Raw genomic sequence first — 21,267 nt, 5'->3', positions numbered from 1 at the left:
CAGAGACACCCCCAAAGCCCCAGAAGGGCTGAGCCTGGGATTTGGTTTGGGGCTGAGGATTTAGGAAGGGGCTGGAATTGGGGCTGGGCTTGGAGTTGGGGCTGAGATTTGGATTAGAGCTGGGATTGGGGTTAAGGCTAGACATGGGATTGGCTTTAGGGCTGGGGTTGGGATTGGGTCTGGGGCTAGATGAGTTTGGGACTGGGATGAGAATAAATACAGAACTGTGAGTGTGTCTAAACGTGGAGTGAGATTGAGACCAGGATCAGGGTCAGGTTTGGGACTGAGCTCACCCAGAGCAGGACAGGGGGGATGTCACTGCAGGATGTCCCTGGCATTGTCCCAGCCCTCCTCAGGCACCTCCAAACATGGGGGGCAGCTGGGTGCCCCAAGATCCAGGTTCTCCCACACTGCCCCTCAATACCAGGTGAGCATTCCCTGAGGGCAGCCCTGACTGTGACCCTTGGGGCTCTGGGATCAGCCCTCACATCCCTGTGGGAGCAGCTGCAGACAGGATGAGAGATTTCCCCCCTCTCTTTCCTGTGGGAGGATGAAGCCCGGCTGCCCTTTTTCTTCTTGTGCCTCCTCCTCTCCTCAGCTGAGGATGTCAAACTCCCCAGGAGCAGGAAAATCCCCATTCCCTGTTTGCTTGTGGCTGCAGCCTGGAACATCCACCCAGAATGAAGGACTTTCTGACAGCCCTGCTGAATTACACTGGGAGGAGGTTTCTGAGAAGGGGAAAAAATTGTATTTTGATAGGAAATAAAAGGTGCAAAATGATTTCTTTCTCTCATATTCCTTTTCAGTCAGTTCTGGTCTGTTTTCAGAGTGCCACCTTCTCAGCTGATTGTGTTTGTGTCCCCATTTCTCTCCTGCCTCTCTTTGCCTGCTCTGTTTCTCTCTCAGTGTCTCCCTTGACCCAGGGCAGCTCCCCCCAAAGACCCTGCCCTGATTTAATTCCCAATCCAGGAGCTACAACAACCATGGGTGAAGTTATGAAGGCTGGCAGTGAAATGTCACTGTAGGATCTTGCTCCACTTGGCTTTTGGCTCCTTCTTAAGAACTTTTCCTTCCAGGGCAGGAGCATCTTTTGCTGGCTGGGAACTGGAATTCCAGCCCCTGGCAGTGTGTGCCATGGATCCCAGAGGGGCATTCCCGAGGCTGCCAGGGTGCTGCTCCTGCCGTGCCTCCCAAGGAGCTGTGCAGGGCCAGGGGACAAGGTCCAGCAGCTCTGTGGGCTCCCAGAGCACACAGCAAAGGTGGCTTTGATGGACATTTCCCAGCACCTTCCCCGCTGGAAGCAGAGGGAGGGAGGAAATGGAAGCGAGTCCCCGACAAAATCTTGGAAGGATTGGGCTGGGAAAGGACCCTGCCCATGGGTTACGATTTCGCGAGGGAGAGACGCCTCTGCCCCAGGGGAGTGCGAATGAGACCATGGGAACGCAACCTGTGGATCTGCTCGAACTTGGATTGAACTGAACAAGAAATGGGGAAGAGTGAGGGAGAGAAAGAAATCGGGAAGAGATCTCAGAGAGAGAAAGAAATAGGAAAGAGTTCTCAGAGGGGGAGAAAGAAAGAGGAAAAGGCTCCGGCCCAGACTCCGCAGCTCCCGGGGCCACCCGCGGGGCGCAGCGCCTTTCACAATTCCAGCCAATCAGAGGAGGCGCTGAACAATTTCCAGCCAACCAGAGCTTTTCTCGCCGATGACTCACCGGTTGCCAGGCGGACCCGCAGAGCCCAGCGGCCCCGGAGCGGAGTTTGGGGCTCGGGCCTGGGGCACGGATCCGCCCCGGGGGGGTCCCCGAGCCCCCTGCCCAGCCCTGGGGCCGATCGGGGGCTCCCCCACCCAGCAGCCGGGGCCGCGGGGCCGCGGGGCAGAGGGGTGGGAAAGGGGGGTCCGGGCTGGCAGCGGAGGAAATGCGGGAGGAAGAGGAGGGAGAGGAGGAGCAGGAGCGGGAGCGGGAGAATCCCGGCGCTCGCAGCGCCCGCACGCTGAGCCTGCAGCAGCCCCTGCCCCGGGAGCATCGCCCCCAGCCCCGAGCCGCAGGTGAGGGCGAGGCCGAGCTCGCCCCGGCTCCAGCCAGGGGTCTCCGGGAGGATTTTTTTGGAGCGTGTTCGGAGCCGGCAGATCCCGGACTCGAGCCCCGGGTATCTCCGGGCTCCCTAAGAGGAGCTTTTTCGGGGGCAGAGGAGCCGCGATCGCCCCTCGGGAGCGTCCCGCGGGTCCACGTGGGGATGGCCCGGTACCAACGGGGCGGGACATTGGTTTTGGGGATCCCCGTGAGAGCCGGGGCTGTGGAACGGGGGACCCCCGGGGCGGGGAGAGGGGAAGGGGCGATACCGGAGCTGGGGCACCCGCGGCAGCCCGGAGATGAGGCGGGGACGGGACCCCCTGACCCTGACAGGGGCGCGTCCTTCGGTGACTTCATGATGCTCGTGCCCCATCGGTCCGTTTAGCCCAGAAATGAGTTCTGCACCTTTAAGGCTGGTTCTGAGAGCCAAGGGGAGGAGGAAGAAGCTGCAGTTTGTTTTCAGACACTGCACTCACTGCTCCACATTCCGGCTCCTGGATGGACAGAGGGCGGGACAGAGCTCTCCTTTGCTTTTAGTTAGTTTTTAGCTCTCTGAGGCAGAGAAGTTCCCTGGACTGTGGTTTTTCTTTTTCTTTGGAGCCGTTTAAACCTGCTCTAAACTGAACACCCAGAACACCACCAGCAGCTCCCACCTGTGGCCCACCTGGCCAAGCCTGGGCCGTGGCATTTCCAATACAGGAAGGACTGATCAGAGACTGATAAGAGACTGATAAGAGACTGATAAGAGACTGATAAGACACTGAGTGAGCCAAGCCCCAGCCCAAGGAAGGACTTGTGGAGTTTGTCACCTATTTTCCAGCAGCAGGAGGTTTTATTGCTTAATATTGTTCAATTTTTGTGCTGGTGAATGCTTTGCCTGTTAAATAAAGTGTTTTTTTCACTTTTCTCCAAGGAAATCATTTCCCGAACTGGCTGAGGGTGGGGCTGCTGAATCTGCATTCTAGAGGAAACCCCTTTCGGGAAAGGGTGGTGGGAAGAGGGGGGAACCCCAAGTGGCTGGATTGAGGGGAGGCTGGAGAGAGGGACCTTGGGACCCCAAAATCCGCCTGCATCCCTTAACAGGACCCTGGAGAGGGGGGATCCCCAGGACCCATGGGATCCCCAAGAGCCCAGAGACAGGGGACCACCAGAACCCCAGAGGGATGAGACTGGAATTGGGACACTCCTGGTGGCGCTTTTTTTATGCACTCTTGATTTTTGGAGGTTTTTATGGACATCAGGTGACTTCTAGAAATGGACTTGTGTGGGAGGAATCCCCAACCCAAGGCATTCATACCTTGTTTCTCCCCAAATCAGTATTTTCCCCAAACCTTCCCACAGTGACATCCCCTCCTGTCCTGCTCTGGGTGAGCTCAGTCCCAAACCTGACCCTGATCCTGGTCTCAATCTCACTCCATGTTCAGACACACTCACTGTTCTGTATTAAATCACATCCTAGTCCCAGACTCATCTAGCCCCAGACCCAATCCCAACCCCAGCCCTAAAGCCAATCCCATGTCTTGCCTTAACCCCAATCCCAGCTCTAATCCAAATCTCAGCCCCAACTCCAAGCCCAGCCCAAATTCCAGCCCCTTCCAAAATCCTCAGCCCCAAACCAAATCCCAGGCTCAGCCCTTCTGGGGGTTTGGGGGTGTCTCTGTCCCTGTGACCCCGATGATGTTTGGGTGGGGTCCCAGCAGGGCTGAGAGGGACAGAGACCCCCCCGGCCTCCCCAGGGGTGAGAAGGTGGCAGAGCCCCCCCAGCCCCGAGCAGCCTCAGCAGTGAGAGGGACACAGAGCCCCTGGTGCCCAGCCCTGCACAGGCATTGCCTGAGGCCAGAGGGATGGAGACCCCCCGAGCATCCCCCAGGGCCAGGGGACAGAGAGCCCCGAGCATCCCCTGGGCTGAGAGGGACAGAGACTGCCCCGAGCACCCCCTGGCACAGGGGAGAGAGGGAGGGAGAACCCCCAGGCATTCCCTGGGGTGAGAATGATGGAGACCCCTGGGGAATGGCCTGGGGTGACAGGGACAGGGACACCCCTGGGGAATGGCCTGGGGTGACAGGGACAGGGACACCCCTGGGGAATGGCCTGGGGTGACAGGGACAGGGACACCCCTGGGGAATGGCCTGGGGTGACAGAGACAACCCCCCCAAGCCCCTCCCAAGCATCCCCCAGTGTGAGAGGCTCAGTGACCCCTTGAGCATTCCCTGGGCACTGGACAAAATAAACTTGGCAGAAATCAAACTTAGCTCTGCATTAATTACTTTGGTGAATATTTAATTTTCCCACAAGTCACATGTGATGAAAACACAAACAAATCCCAAACATGAATAAACTGACAATAGAAGCAGTGCTGTGGCAATTCAACATTCCATCAGACCCTGCACAGCTCCAGCTCATCTGCTGGCAGTTTCTGATAAAGGAAAAGTGCAAATTTGGCCCCATACAGATATTATTAAAAGGAAGGGAAAGCTCTGTGTAGCTGTCACAAAGGTGACAGGGATGAAGGGAAAAATGATTCTCACATTTGGCAAAGCCCCCAAGCCTGGAAATTCTGGAGTTATTTGGGAATTTAGCTACTAGATCTGGGCTCCTTGTAGGACTTTTAGCAGCCTTGTGTTCCTCACCTTGGAGTGAATGAACCTTGTCAGTCTCACTGGTAACATTTGCTCCCTTTCCTCCAGTGATTTTAACAAACTTTTCAAGGAAGGACAACAAAATATTTTCTTTTTCACTGGCCACCCACAACAGCCATTTTCCTCATCAATTCTCCTGTAAGTTGCTCAGAGGAAGCTGCGTCCAAGTTTCCAAGAATTCCTCCAGAGAGAACCACAACCTCCTCAGTGGAGGGAACCATGCTGTTGTCAAAGGCACCTGGGGCCAGAAAATAGTGCCGAAACCCACTCTGTCAAAATATTGCCTTGCAATCTGGTTAAGAAAATTGTAAGAGAAATGCCTCTGCCCCAATTAAGGTGCTAATGAGACCAAATCCAAAGTAGATTTTATTGAACAGTAAATGTGAGGTAGAGAGATGGAAAGAAAGAGAAAAGAGGGCAGAGCAAGGGAGTGACAGGGACAGAGACCTCCCCTGGGGCAGGGCAAGTGTGACATTGTCCCCTGTGTGTGTGGCCTTCCCAGGGTGGGGGTTTTACACCTGAGCCAGTTTGGGTAAGGGGGGTGGTGTTCACCCCCTGAGCAGGGATTACCCCACTGTTTCAGGCTGCAGTGTAAGATGGAACCAAATGCATGTTTTCAATGCCCATCTTTATCAACTGCTATAAACAGGTGGGGCAGTGTTCTTGATCTCTTCCATGACTCAGCCCTGATAACGCCCTCCAGGGGAGATATCTTCTGGGAATGGGCCATTGAGTGTCACTGCAGGACTGATAAAATTCCATCCTCCCATTGTGGGATGCTCCGCCCAGGGGGAGGATCCAAGCATTCCTTCCTGCATATAAGGTGAGCCTTGCAACACCAGGAGCAGCTTGCCTACTGGATTCCCAGAGGACAAGAGCTCCAGAACCACCCCTGGACCTTCAGAGGAAGACCAGACCCTTCTACAGAATCACTGCTTGGACAGAATCACATTCATCACTCCAACAGGACTGCAGCCACCATTTAATGGGACTGCAGCCACCAGCCTGACCAGCAGGGTGTCAGGTTATATCCTGACTCTGTCAGTTTAAGGCAGTGTTTCTGTAGCATTGCCTTGATCTTCATTTTCTTCTTAAATTGTAATTCTGATTTAGACCCTCCCCAGGTTTGCCTTGAAACAAGTACAAAATTGAATGTACATATCCCTTCTTTTCTTCCCGAAACAGGATTTTCCATCCCCAAAACATGGCCGGAGGGAGGAGGAGACTGTGAGGAAGAAGAAGATGCCCCAGGAGCCCCAGGCAGGTGAGGAGGAAGTCAGTGCCCCTTTCCCCCTCTCTCCTGCTCCATCTCCCAGCCCAGCACAGCCCCCGGCTGCAGGACAACCCTGCTGCCAACCCCGTCCTGCTGGGGATGCACTGGGGGGATCTCCTTCCCCTTCCCTCTGGCACGGAGGCAAATTCCATCCTCTCCTTGTCCTTCCTCCAGACAAGGAGCTGAGGATGGAGACCAGAGAGGACAAATCTCTATAACAGAACCTCATGGAAGAGGCTGTTTTGAGTGACTCCAGGGCACAACAGGGAGGAAAGTCCCAGAGATCCCACAGGAGGAGGAGCTCCAAACCCAGCCCAGGGTGCTCTGAGGAGCAAAGACCCACCCTGAGCCAGGAAGGTGGACAGAGCTTCAGCCAGAGCTCAGAGGTGGTGGTCCCTGAGCAGCTTCATGATGGGGAGAAGCCCCACAAGTGCTTGGAGTGTGGGAAGAGCTTCAGGCAGAGCAGCACCCTGATCAGCCACCAGATGATCCACACTGGGGAATGGCCCTACGAGTGTGGGGAGTGTAGGAAGGGCTTCAGCTGCAGTTCCCACCTCATCATCCACACTGGGGAGAGGCCCTACGAGTGTCCCCAGTGTCAGAAGAGGTTTTACACCAGCTCTGATCTCCTCCTGCATGAGCGGATTCACACAGATCAGAGGCCATTCCACTGCCCTGACTGCGGGATGGGCTTCAAGCACAACTCCAACCTCATCACCCACCAGCAGATCCACAGCGAGGAGAGGCCCTACGAGTGTCTGGAATGAGGGAAGAGCTTCGGCGGCAGCTCCAGCCTGATCCACCACCAGAGAATCCACACTGGGGAAAGGCCATACAAGTGTGGGGAATATGGGATGACCTTCAGTCAGAGGTCCCAGCTGATCATCCACCAAATGATCCACACTGGAGAGAGGCCCTACGAGTGTCCCGAGTGTCAGAAGAGGTTTCAGACCAGCTCCCATCTCCTCAAGCACCAGTGGATTCACACCCAGGAGAGGCCCTTCCGCTGCCCCGACTGTGGGAAGGGCTTCAAGCAAAACTCCAACCTCGTCACCCACCAGAGCATCCATACCAGGGAGAGGCCCTACGAGTGCCCCCAGTGTGGGAAGAGCTTCACCCAGAGCTCTCACTTGACCAAACACCAACAGAGGCACTGGTAAGGGAAGCCCTGCAAATGCCCCAAGTGCCAAAGAGCTTCGTGCACCGCTCCAGCTTCATCCCCCTTGGGAGGATCCACGTTGGGCAGAGCCTTGGTGACCCACATTCCCTGTGATCTGTGTTGGGAAGAGACCTGGCTGCTTATCTTTTTGGTTTGGCCCCAATTTCTTATTGATTTTTCTTTATCATTTAAAAACACCTGAAATAGGACTAAAAAAAAAGAAATTTATCTAATAAATCTAAAGTTCCATCAGTTAACAGTTCCTTGAGCAGGAATTTATGGTTTTGGGACATATTCTGGAAGATTTGGGGGTTCTTGGGGGATTTCAGGAAGTGTTCTGCTTAACTTTGCACTCCAAAAGTAAAGATGGATTGACCTGTCACCTCAAAATGACTCAGTCCGACTGAAAACAAGTCAATCTTACCCTCAAGGGGCTCAATCCCACTTCAAATTGCCTGAATCCCACCTCAAAAAACACAGTCCCATGCCAAAATTACTGAATTCTCCAGCCTCCAGTGTGAGATAGCATTGGATAGAGATTGCGAGAAGTGGGATCCAAATTTGAGGGTGTGGGATTGGGATTGTGGAGGGCTGGGTGTGTGGGATGTATTTTGATAGTAAATAAAACTCTCAGAACTATTGGTTTCTGTCCCATTCATTTTCCATCAGTTCTGGTTTGTTTTTCAGAGTGCCACCTTCTCAGCTCATTGTGTTTGTGTCCTCCTTTCTCTCCTGCCTCTCTTTGCCTGCTCTGTTTCTCTCTCAGTGTCTCCCTTGACCCAGGGCAGCTCCCACCAAAGACCCTGCCCTGATTTAATTCCCCATCCAGGAGCTACAACAACCATGGGTGAAGTTATGAAGGCTGGCAGTGAAATGTCACTGTAGGATCTTGCTCCACTTGGCTTTTGGCTCCTTCTTAAGAGCTTTGCCTTCCAGGGCAGGAACATCTTTTCCTGTCTGGGAACTGGAATTCCAGCCCCTGGCAGTGTGTGCCATGGATCCCAGAGGGGCATTCCCGAGGCTGCCAGGGTGCTGCTCCTGCCGTGCCTCCCAAGAGGCTGTGCAGGGCCAGGGCACAAGGTCCAGCAGCTCTGTTGGTTCTGCTGTGCCACAAGGGCCCCTGGTTCCATGAGTTTCCCTACTGCCAGCAGCGGTTCCTTGGTTCCCGTGATGCCCTGCTGTGTCACCATGGATATTTGGTGCCATGAAGTTCTTCAGTGTCACAATGGCCTCCTTGGATGGGCAGTGTCACCATGGACCATTGGCTCCATGCAGCCCCGCTGGGTCACCGTGGACTCCTTGGTTCCATGAGGCTCTGGGGGTGTCTCCATGGTCTCCTTGGATCCACAGTGTCACAATGGACCACTGGATCCATGTGGCCCTGCTGTGTCACCATGGCCCCTTGGTTCCATGGGACCCCAGGGTCACAATTGACTCCTTGCTTCCACGTCACCCCAAAATGGCCCCTTCATTCCATGAAAAATACAAAAGTTTTGTAGAAACATTGAGAAGATCCTGCTTAACACACCTGGGAACACCTGTTTGCATTCCAAAGGGAGGTTAAAGGTGAGGATGGCACCAGCAGCTTCCATCTGCAACAGAGATCCAGGGAAAGGACAGGGACAGAGAATTCAGCTGCAAGACTCAGAGAATTCTGCTCCCAGAGATCATTTCTGCTCACACTGTCCCTTGGAGAAAGGTGACACCATTCCAGGCAGCCTGGACTGAGCAGGTGGTTCCTGAGTGGGGTTTGTTGCTCAGGAAACCTGCTCAGGCTTTTCCTTTCTTTCCTCACCAACAGGAAAACTTCTCCTGGGCCTGTGTGCAGGCAGAGCCCTGAGGAGAGCAGGTGGGACATGGTGCAATGGGCTGGGACATGGAGCTGCAGAGCTCAGGGACAAGGTTCTGCTGCAGGACACAGGGATGTCAGTGCCAGGTGGGCCATGTCAGACATGGTGAGGCTGGGGGTGAGGAGCAGCTTGTCCAAACAGGGTCAGCCCTCAAGGGGCTCATTCTTCTCCATGCCCAGACCTCCTAAGGAGACATTCAGCATCAAGATCACCTGGGGAATGCTTCTATCTGCTCTTCTCTGACCTGTAAAATAAAAAAATACACACTTGATTAAAGAAGAAAAGTCATGAGGTGCACTTTAAATGCCCTCCTTACAAGAATCCTAAACTCATTCCAATCAGCTGCACAAGCCCTGGAGCCTGGAAGACCACTGAAGGAAGACAAAGAGTCCTCAAGAGTTTTCTGTAGTTTGATAGTCCCCACGGTGGATTTGGGGCTGAGTCCAGGACCCTCAGGCACTGAGAGAAGGGTGAAGAAGCTGCTCAAGGAGTCAGAAGCAAAACTCCAAGTCCCTTGGAGCATCACTGGGCCCCACTGAGGGCAGGGAGTGCCAAAGGCTCCCCAGGGACTGCAGAGAGCAGATCCTTGAGGCCAGGATTGCAGGGAGCCCAAGGCTCTGAGCAGGGAACTGCAATGCTGAGCAAGGCCTGGGCTGCCTGGGGGAAGCAGAAAGGCCAAGCCCTGAGCCCAGCCTGGGACAGCAGGGCCTGTCCCTCACGGGTGGCTCGGGGCTGTTTGTGGAGCACTGGGATGTGAGGGGCAGCAAGGACAAATGTCATAAACCTGTGTGACACTGCAGACCCTCATGGAACCAAGGGGCCAGTGGGACACTGTGGGAAGTTGTGGAACCAAGGGGATCATTGTGGCACTGCTGGGGCCAGGGAACCAAGGGGCCAGTGGGACACTGTGGGGCCTCATGGAAACAAGAGGCCATTGTGAGGCTGCAGGGCTGGAACACTCCAGAACACTGAAATGCTGGGGGTTACCAAAGTTTCCTCTCCTTGAGTTTGGTGCACAGGAGAAACACCAACCAGATATTCTCAACATGGACAGATGTAAAGAATATTCTTCTTTTAAGAAAGGGACCCACAAGGATCATCAAGTCCAGCTCTGAAGTGAATGGCCCACACAAGGATTGAGCCCACAACCTCAGTGATACCAGCACCATGCTCTAACCAACAGAGCAAAAGGTCAAAACGACGCAAAATTTTACTGGTAAAATATAGACAATCGAGGAACTTTGGCAAAGGGTTTAACAAAACATGCACTTCAACATAAAACACTTATCATAGCATTAACTTCATTAACTTAGTTCATTTAACCTAAAAACCGGTAACCCTTAAAGTGTTAAGCAACCAAAAATGTTCCAGGTAAAGAGGATTAGAAGGAAAAGAAATAGAGAACAACAGCAAAACAGAAGATGTATAGAAAGACACACACACACATAGGTACCAACTGCTCAGGTTCCAGCATCACCAACAGAGAAACCCCAGCAGAAGGCAGGATCCAGACCCTGGGCTGGCCTCGTGCTCCAGCTTTTAACCCCCTGGGCCTTCATGGGCCCACCCCTGGGGTGGGACTGCCAGTTGTTGTCCAATCAGAGCCAGGGTAGCACCAGCTGCCAGTGTGTGAATGATTGACAGCTGGGCCAATCAGAGCTGGGTTAGCACCGCCCCTGCTGTGTGATTGACAGCTCTGCCAGGCCAGGGCTGGGGGCGGGGCTCTGTCCCACCACAAACCAAGGCCTGACCCGGCCCTGGCCCCACACGGGCATTCCGAGCATCCCAAAGTGTCTCGGGACATGGATCTCATCCAGCCTCTGACAGCGACCACGGTGACACTACGGAACCTCATGGAACTGTGGCTCAGTTGTGACAATGCAGGTCCAAGGACATTACGGAACCTCATAGAATCAAGGAGACCATTGTGCAACTCAGGGGCCCAATAGAAGCAAGGGTCAATGATCAAATATTGGGGCCCATAGAAACAAGGAGCCATTGTGACACAGCGGGGCTACATGGAGCCACAGGAACCCTGTGACTCTGTTGGGGCTCATGAAACCAAGAAGCCATTGTGACATTGCCAGACCTCATGGAATCAAGGAGACCATTGTGACAGTGTGGGAATCCATGAAATCAAGGGAACATTCAACAAGTCTGCCTGGTTTGGCCTCCTGGGGGCTGTCTGACAGGTCCCACTGAATTAGACATGCCAAGGGCCATTTCCCATCTGACCGTGAAGCACTGGGGCTCTGTGCTTTTATTCCTATGGAAAAGAACTGTCTTTCTTGTCTAAGCTCACATGGCTGAAATTAGGATTCCACCTCTAAAATTCCATATATTCAAGGGTTACTCTCCAAAAAAATCAACCAATACAGTCATGTCTGGCCAGCCTTGGCCTCTGGTGACTGCCTCTCATCTGCCCCTGCACCACTGGGGCTCACTTGTTTCCTTCCTACGGAGGCCATTGTGACACTGCAGGGCGTTGTGGAGGCAAAGGGCATTGTTACACTGTGGGAACTTGTGGAACCAAGGGGATCCTTGTGACACTGTGAGTACCATGGATCCATGGGGCCATTGTGACATGGTGGAGTCTTGAGGAACCCTGAAGACCATTTGGACACTTTGGGGTCTTCTGAAATGCAGAGGACACTGTGACCCTGCAGGGTACCATGGATCCAAGGCACCATTGTGACACTGTGGAGCCTCATGGAACCAAGGACATCATTGTGGCTCTGCTGGGCCACATGATCCCAAAGGACCAGAGCAAAGCTGCGGTGTGGGAGTTAGCCCGGCTGTAACTCAGAGTCAGCCAGATTTACCCCGGAAGAACTGGGCGTGAGTTTCAAGCCCTGGGAATCATTTGTTTAAATTAAGGTGAGCTTGAAAGTTCTCCCATAAGCCTTTAGTGTCGTTATGCTAACTTGTCCAAGTTCTATTCCCCTATTGGTTACTTGTTTCCCCTATAGGGTTATTGTTCCAGAGTGTTCTACCCCCATGTGTACATGTTGTTGCTCCCCTTTGTCTTGGGTCTTAGGATCCTGCCCCTCATACTGTGCTCGACTTCTCCATGTTTATTGTTTTTCACCCTGTTATTAAAGTTCCTTTTAAACAACTCCATTGATCCTTCTCCTTTTCGTTTTTGCCACCCTTGCCCTGAAGTCAGGGAACCAGAGAGGTTTGTCACAGCCACCCTCACTGTGACCTTTGGCACCCTAACAGGGACCATGACACTCAGGGCTCCTTGTGTCAGTCACGTCAGCTGGGGTTGGCTGATGGATAGGCCAGTGCTCCCTGTGTCAGTCACGTCAGCTGGGGTTAGCTGATGGATAGGCCAGGGCTCCCGGGGATTTTGGATTGTGCCGGGCCCGGCGGATTCATCATTGCTTCAAGGGACCTTGCCCAGAATCAGCAGGGACAAAAATGGTTTCACGTGCATAGGATTGTAGGTGGGTTTGGGGAAATGCAAAACATTTGTTGCCCTTTTTGCCACTGTGTTTTTACACTATACACCCATGTCCCATAACTGATTTGGGGTGTTCCGGTGGCTCTTCCCCATAAGGTGGAGAAAGAGAAAAATGGGCAGCCGGATGTCCAAATTAGAAAGCAGCATATATGGATGCTTTAAGTTAATTCTCACTGATCATGACAAAATATTTTCAAAGAACAAATTAAAATCAATCATGAGGTGGATCATTAAAAATATTCCAGACGCCTCTGCTCAGGAAATCCATACCACTGAATTTTGGGACTCAGTGGGAGTTAAACTGTACAACCTTTCAATCAAAAGGGACCCCATTGCACCCTGCATGCTCCCCATCATCCACACCATCCTTGAGACCCTTCATCAGCAAGCAGTGTCTCGAAAACTCGATCTGTTGGTCACTCCTAACTCTGGACCTCCCCTTAAACCTGCCTTTCTCAGACCTTCCATGATGGTCCAAGATGGCAATGGCCACGCTGTCTTGGAGCATCATGCCCTGGAGACTCAAGATGGAAGGAGCCTGAATGTGGCTCGGGAGCCCGACCATCCTCCCTCCATCTTGGCTCCTCCACTTCCTGCTACCACAGCCTTCTCTTCTGCCCTGAATGAACCTCCAGACTCCACCCCCACTACTGCGGGTCACGCCCCCACTGTCAATCATTCCACCTTCACCCTGGGCCATGCCTCCAGTTAAGGAAGGAGACTGGCAAATAGTCTCGAAACTCCTCATTGCCCTGGGATGTTATGAAAGAAGGGGGCAGAATCCCAGGTGTCAGCCATTGGTTTACAGGGAAACCAAGGATCTGTGTAGGGCAGATAAAGACCATGGAAAGGACTCATCTTATTTTAATGGCCTAATGAGGGCCATGTTTACAGCACATCTTAACCCCCTATGATATAAAATATATTATGACCCTGTTGTTGTCACCTACAGAATACACCCTGTAGGAAGGGGGATGGAAGTGTTTACTAAATCAATTAATAGCAGACTATGCTAATAATGAGGTAAGGGCAGAATTGACAATCAACCATCTAGCTGGAGAAGGACAACACAGCCTACCAGATGATCAAGCAGCAGGTATCCCCAGAGAAGTATTGGATGATATCAAAGAGATGGCTTTGAAAGCTTTAATCTAGGTACTGGATGGTAGCACCCCCAATTTGGACTATGTAAACATAAGACAAGAACATGGAGAGTCCTACATGAAATTTATTTATCACCTTAAACAGGCACTAGAGAAACAAGTCCAGGATAAAAAGCTCAAAATGAATTACCAAAATCATTGGGAGTTGCCAATGCCAACCTAGAATGTACAAAAGTGCTGTGTGCCCTTCCACTAGAGCTGGAACCCAGACTCCTGCAGATGACTGAGGCCTGTAATCGCCTCAGAACGACAGAACACAGAGCAGCTGTACAAGCCCAGGCATTAGGCAAGGAGTTGTAGAAGCCCTAGGGGCCATGCAATTCCCCTTTAAGGTGCCCCAGCAACATCTATGGGGCCCAAAAATATGTTTCCAGTGTTTTCAACAAGGACATTTTAGAAAAGATTGTCTCCAGAGGGGAAGGGACTATCCAGTCCCTAACAGAAATCAACATCAAATTAAGTGGAATTTCTCAAAAGGTAACTACATCAAGCAGCTGTCAAAAAAACTACCACTGGAGTGCAAGGCAGCCTCACACTCTGACACAAATGTTCAAACCAACGATGCCTACAACTGACGAAGGTCAAGTAGCACAAACACCCATTACAGACCATGGAGCACTGAACTCCAGCACCTCATCTCCCAGTTGCCAAACACCACCAGGGGCAAAATTTGTCTTGGGTCTTGGTGAGTGTGAAGTCTGTTGTTTTAACTGATTATTTTGCCCATGCAATATTGACAGGACAGCTGGGGCCTGAAGATTGGCCCTGTGAACTATTAATCTTAGGAAACTGCCAATCGAGGACCGAAGGATTTTTCGTATTGCACTCCGTACTATCAGTGGCCTCACAAAAAGAAATTACAGTGCTGGCCCTGTCTCCCGACCCACCTTGTTTTATACCCTAAGAACTAACAATTGCCCAAGCCCTAATACTCCCCAAACAGGATGCCAATGACACTTCACTAGGGATGGGGACCCAGGTGATAAATCACAATCAACCAAAAATCACCTGCACTCTGGAACTTAACAATGAAAAGATTGTTTTGACAGGGCTTGTGGACATGGGAGCAGATGTGACAGGTATCTCACAATCCAAGTGGGCTCCTAACTGGGTGTTCACAGCTACTGCAGGAATATTGTCAGAGATCAGAGGTGACAGTGACAGTCTCCAAAGTGCAGAACTTCATAACATCAAAGGACCTGAAGACCAAATTGCCACAATGAGACCATTTGTGATAAAGGACCTTGGTGTATCCCAGATAAGAACATAAAGCCCTACCTGCAGCTACTGACCAAGGATTCGTCAAAGGAGCCCTCAAGTCTACCCTAAGTCAAAACCCACAGGACAGCGATCCTAACACCTGACAGACTAGACAATTGTCAGACCAGGCAATTCTTTCAAAGATGACACATGAAAAGCTTCTACTCACATTCCTCAGCCTGTTTGCAACCATGCTCCTCGTGAGTGGATGGATAGCCCTCAAAAACACAAAGCACAGTGTATGGATAACTCTAGCAAAAGCCATGAAACAAGACACCCTGTGCCTGTCTGTTGCTAGCCCTGACGACCCCTTCTCCACCTGCCTACTGGGGTGGCCTACAGATGTCTGGCCAATAACTGAGAGTGCCATTTGCAGTATGCCAGGTGACAATCCTGATGGCAAATAGAAGTGCAACCCTGTCGGTGCTTGGGACTACTGGACCCAGAAGTTCCTGCATGCACCGCTCGAACTCAGGGGGTAGAAATTCTCAGTTCTGTAAAAATGGACTTTTGTGTAAGGTTTTATTACTGTCTGAGATGGGAAGATGGTGAAACACACAAAATTACAAGAAAAAAAGAAACTATCAGGAGAGACATCTCCCCATACCATCCCACATCAAAAACCAGACCTGATGGTGTAATTACACCTCTTCCATGATTTCTTGGTCCAGTAGCTACCCACTCAACTTGCTGCAGGGTGTGTTTCTTATTTTCAAGGACAGAGCATGGCCTGTGAAGGTGTCCCTTCAGACATCAAAGGCAGACCTTGTAGCTTGGGGAGGCTTACCTTGCTGGGACCCAACACAAAAATGATTAATGGCCAGAGAAACAGAGCAAAAATATCTACACACTGCTTAGAATCTGATTGCAAAAATAATGTCATCTATTGGAGTCAAAACAAAAGAATGGCAGCCTCCATCTTACTACCTTGGGTGGCTGCAGCTAAAGCTTTAGGACAATCAGACCATCCTGGGTGCCTGTTGAGTAAGCAAACCAATGCTGCCTCCCTCACATTGAGTGGCTGCTCTCAGACACAGAGACCATCAGACACGCCACCTTGCAGAACAGCGATAGAGTTTTGACTCTGGGCACATGGGCATGGCTGTGTAGACTCTGAGGGCATGTGCTGCATGAACCTCTCCAGCCACAGCGAGTCAATCCACAAGAGCATTCAGGTACTGAAGGAAGGGTTCAAGAAGCTTCAAGTGGAAAACAAAGACTGGGTCAATAAACTCTTCCAATCCAAGGTACTAAAGGGTTGGACGATGCCAAGATAAAACAGGACTATCAGTTATCTTAGTGGTTGTTGTTGTATTGTTAATTGTCCCATGTTTGTTTGGATGCTTTTAGAAAGTCTTACAAAACTCTTTCAGTTCCATCTTTCTTGTAAAAGAGAAAGGGGAAAGATACCCAACACAGTCTCCTCATGGACTCCTTGGAGGAGAGAATTGGAGGCCAGGATGGCACAAAAACCTCTCAGAGACTCAATGAAGGAAGGAAAATCCTTGAAACTACCTAAAAGTATTCTTAAATCAATAAAGTACCTTAAAAATCTTGAGTATCTAAAAGTATTAATGAGCACTACTGAGTGTCAGTACAAAGCTCTCAGGGGACTCGTTAAAGCAGATAATTGAGGCCATGATTGCACAAAACTCTCATAGAGTCTGTATCAAAAGGAAACACCAAGGACCTTCAAATAACTGAAGTACCCTGAAGTATTAATGAGCCCACTGAGTGTTGTTACTGACAAAGCCTCTCCAGGGACTAATTACAGCAGATAATTGGAGACCATGATTGCAGAGACCTCTCAGAGACTGCAAGGCAAAAGCCAAACCCAAAGTCCTTTGAAAAAGCTGCAGTCCCTGCAGGGAGCATGAAGGAGCCCCCAGGGCCATTGCTGAGCAAGGCTCCCCAGGGACTCCTTGCAGCAGATCCTTGAAGCCAGTGGGATGTGGGCTAGGGGGGGATGCTGAGGGCAGCACAAGGGGCTGACAGTGCCCAGCCTGGCTGGGGCTGTGCCAGGAGGCCCCAGGGCCTCAGGAAAAGGTGTCTCCTCCCAGCCCTTGGTGGCACAGACCCTGCTGTGCCCCAGGGCACCAAGACTTGGCTTCTCTTTGTCTCCACCTGTCATCACTGCCTGCAGTTCTCTGCTCTGCCTGGGGCCTGGGGACACTTTCTCACTCGTGTCCCTCACTGGGACCCATTAAAAGTCCAAGAAACTTTGGAGTTGGATTCTGCCTTGGAGTTCTGGAGAGGTTTCTTCAGCTCCCTCTCAGGGACTGATGTTCAGGGCCTGAGCACAAAGCCCCAGAGGCTGATTAAAGTCCTTGTGCTGTGTCTGTGCTGCTGAGCTGGGCTGGGCTCCTGGCCCAGAGGCAGCTCCTGCTCACCAAGAAGAGCTTCAAAAGCACATTTCTCTTGAGGAGCAGCTCTTGTGCCAGCCCAGCAGGGCTGGGGCACTGCCTGCAGCCAGCCCGGGCACAGCACAGAGGCACAGAGAGCTTCAATCAGTCAGGGCTGGGAAGGGGCTGAGAAATGCCTGGGGCACAATCACTGCCAGCCCTTGGCACAGGAACCTCTGGCTGCAGGAAAGTGCAGCTGCAGCTCCTGGAGTGATCTCCTCAAGCTGGAACATGCCAATGCCTGCAGAGCCTGTGAGTACATTCTCTGCTTGTCTCTTGTGCAGAGCAGCCAGGGGTGCCCAGGGCTGTCCTGCAGAGCAGGGTCCTGCAGCCCAGGGCGCTGTGCTGGGGCAGGGACTCTGCTGCCTGCCAGGGACAGCTCTCAGCCAGCCCTGGCAGCTGCTCCCAGCACTGGGGGACAAGATCTGGCTGGGAGGAGACAGCTGGTGAGGCTTGGGAGTGTTCTCCTTGTGTGGGGAGGATGCTGCATTGTTCAGGGCTGCTCCCAGCATGGCATTGAACTGCAGAATATTTGCAAGTAGATTATAAAGGGAGCACAGTGAGGCAGGGTCTGCATAAAAGGGAAAATCATTTTTTTTTAATCTATTTTTCTGGGTTGTCTTGATAGGAAAATGCACATAGATATTTATCTCTCAGTTCAGGTTTTAAAAAACAATCCTCTCAGATGTTTATAAACCAGACAGTGAAAGAAATCAGCGCAGGGCCCCTTAGAGGCAGCATCAGTGTTGCTTTTCCAGCCTCCTCAGGGTTGCTCTGACGTTGCCATCAGAGCCTGCAGAGCCAGAGCTGCCCCTGGGCAGTGCCTGAGCTGGGAGGGCTCTGCAGGGCAGAGCTGAGCCCCCAGGGCTGGGCTGGGCTCTGGCAGCACTGGCAGGGCCCAGCCCTGGGCACAGGGAAGCAGCTGCTGGCAGGGACAGCTCCAGGCAGCAGAGCCCTGGGCAGGCAGTGGGGGGAAAGTGCCCCCAGGCTGTGCTGGGATATTTCAAGTCCTCTCCAAACCCAACTATTCCATGATTACTTTTTTCACAGATACCCATGCTAAGACACAGCAAATGTCAAACAGCAGCTCCATCAGGCACTTCCTGCTGCTGGCATTGGCAGACACACGGCAGCTGCAGCTCCTGCACTTCTGCCTCTTGCTGGGCATCTCCCTGGCTGCCCTCCTGGGCAACGGCCTCATCATCAGCGCCGTAGCCTGCGGCCACCACCTGCACACGCCCATGTTCTTCTTCCTGCTCAACCTGGCCCTCGCTGACCTGGGCTCCATCTGCACCACTGTCCCCAAAGCCATGCACAATTCCCTCTGGGACACCAGGGACATCTCCTACACTGGATGTGCTGCACAAGTCTTTTTCTTTCTGTTCTTCCTTGGATCAGAGTATTTCCTCCTGACCATCATGTGCTACGACCGCTACGTGTCCATCTGCAAACCCCTGCACTACGGGACCCTCCTGGGCAGCAGAGCTTGTGCCCACATGGCAGCAGCTGCCTGGGCCAGTGCCTTTCTACATGCTCTCATCCACACGGCCAATACATTTTCCCTGCCCCTGTGCCATGGCAATGCCCTGGACCAGTTCTTCTGTGAAATCCCACAGATCGTCAAGCTCTCCTGCTCCAAATCCTATTTAATGGAACTTGGACTTCTTGTGGTCACTAGCAGTTTATCCTTGTGTTGTTTTGTGTTCATAGTTTTCTCCTATGTGCAGATCTTCAGGGCTGTGCTGAGGATCCCCTCTGAGCAGGGACGGCACAAAGCCTTTTCCACCTGCCTCCCTCACCTGGCTGTGGTCTCTGTGTTCATCAGCACTGCAGCATTTTCCTACCTGAAGCCTCCCTCCATCTCCTCCCCATCCCTGGATCTGGCCCTGTCAGTTCTATACTCGGTGGTGCCCCCAGCCCTGAACCCCCTCATCTACAGCCTGAGGAACCAGGAGCTCAAGGCTGCAGTGTGGAGACTGATGACTGGATGGTTTCAGAAACATTAAACTGTTGGCCAATTTCTGCAAAATAATTTTAATAAAAGTAATATATGATGCTTTGTGTTGGTTTGGATTTGGGGTGTTGTTTCCCTTGATTTAATTTTTCATATTATCTACAAATAAATGTCATTGGTTTTGCCATTTCTCATTTTGTTTCTCTCCACCTTCCCTGTGGCCACAGACTGTGTCAATGAGGGGCTGCGGTCTTTGTGACTTTAAAGGAACTAAAGGATGTCCCAGCAGAGTTTTCTGCAGAGATGCCCTCGTGTTGCCTTCTCTGGAGCTGCAGCAGCAATGTCTGTGTGCAGAGCTGGGGCAGATCAGTGCTGGCCCAGCAGCTGTGCCCAGCAGCAGCAGCAGCAGCAGCACTTGGTGTTGCCAGTGCTGCTGCCGTGGCCCTGCCCCGCTGCCCTGGTGGCCCTGGTGTTGCTGCAGGGCCTGAGTGCTCTCGGGGCCGGGCACAGCCCTGGGGGTGGCAGTGCCGGGGCTGCAGCAGGGACAGGCCATGGGCACTGCTGGGGCAGCGCTGACGCCTCAGGCCAGGCCCTGGGGGCTGCAGGCTCCTTGCCCAGGCTCTCTCAAGAACACGGCCAGGCCAATGCTCAGCACAGAAACCCCCGTCAGCAGCCCCAGGCTGGCCGTGGGCAGGCTGGGGGCAAACAGCATGGCTGGGGCTCTGCAAGGGCCCTGGGGCAGACGGGAAGGAGCAGCAGAGCAGGGGCTGATCCATGCCCAGTGCGCTGCACAGCCCAGGGCAGCGTCCCAGAGCGTCCTCATGCAGCTGCCAACAACATCCCCCCTCTGCAGCCCTGGCCTCTCCCCCAGCTCACACAGGTGCCCCATCCTTGCAGGCACAGACACAGCAGCACTGCCTCAGCAGCCCCTGTTTGCATTGCACACAGCAGGGCCAGCACCCCCATGCTGTTGCTGTGGGGACATGAACCTGAGGGAGCACAAATGCCATCAGCCCCTGGGGCCAGCAAGGTCTGCAGGACACCAGGGAAACCACTCAGCTTTGTCCTGGCCTCTGCACTCAGCCAGAAAGTTTGTTCCCATCAGCTGGGACTTTCCTGTGCCACTGCAGATGCTGTTGCTCAGAGCCAGGGCTGCCTGGCAGCCACCCCCAAACTGCCCTGACCATTTCCTTGGCTTCTCCTTTGCTTTCTTTGCTCTTCCCTGCTACAAATCTCTTCCTCTTGCCCAGCTCTGTTCCCTCCCGTGCAAACAGCCCATCCCTGTTTGCCCTTTCCTCTCTGGCCCCACTCCCCATTGCAGTTCCTGACTTGGCCCCATGGGAACATCCCTTGGGCAGCAGGATCATCCTACAAGTGCTGCAGGAATTGGCTGCAGGCTCCTGCAGTGCCTGCTGCTGCTCCCTTGCCAGAGGCACCCCAGGCCAGGGGGGCACATCTGGGCTGCTGTGTCTGCCTCTGGGGCTCCCTGTTCTGGGCAGTGAGGAGGAGCTGCAGAGGCTCTGCAGGACTGACAGGATGGGCTTTGGGGCTGGCAGGAGAAGCTGAGGGACCTGGGCTGCTGGAGCTGCTGAAGAAGAGGCCCAGGGCTCCTCCTGCACCTGCTCCAAGGGTGGTTTCAGAGAATCCCAGAATCAGCAAGGTTGGAAAAGGCCTTGGAGATCATCAAGTCCAACCTTTGGCCTGACACTGCCTTGTCTCCCCTGAGCCTCCTCTTCTCCAGGATCAACAACCCCAGCTCCCTCAGCCCCTCCTCACAGGACTTGTGCTCCAGACCCCTCCCCAGCCTTGTTGCCCTTCTCTGGACACGCTCCAGCCCCTCCATGTCCTTCCTAAATTGGGGAGCCCAGAACTGGACACAGCACTCAAGGTGCTGCCCAACCAGTTCCCAGCACAGGGAAAGAATCCCTGCCCTGCTCCTGCTGGCCACTCCATTCCTGATCCAGGCCAGGAGCCTTCTTGGCCAGGCCTGGCCTTCTTGCCCACCTGGGCACACTGCTGTCTCATGTCC

General features: G+C 52.9%; 1 protein-coding gene across 1 annotated transcript; it reads left to right on the top strand.

Moving 5' to 3' along the window:
- Positions 1–18,357: 18,357 nt before the first annotated feature.
- Positions 18,358–19,290, top strand: LOC143692707 (olfactory receptor 14J1-like). Its single transcript, XM_077172949.1, has one exon. It carries the CDS (start codon positions 18,358–18,360, stop codon positions 19,288–19,290), a length of 933 nt encoding a protein of 310 aa, XP_077029064.1.
- The last annotated feature ends 1,977 nt before the right edge of the window (positions 19,291–21,267 follow it).

The sequence above is a fragment of the Agelaius phoeniceus genome (genome assembly GCF_051311805.1).
Source record: "Agelaius phoeniceus isolate bAgePho1 chromosome W unlocalized genomic scaffold, bAgePho1.hap1 SUPER_W_unloc_2, whole genome shotgun sequence".
In the NCBI taxonomy this organism is placed as follows: domain Eukaryota; kingdom Metazoa; phylum Chordata; class Aves; order Passeriformes; family Icteridae; genus Agelaius; species Agelaius phoeniceus.
The sequence above is the reverse complement of the archived record's forward strand: the minus strand, read 5'-3'. Positions and strand labels throughout refer to the sequence as shown.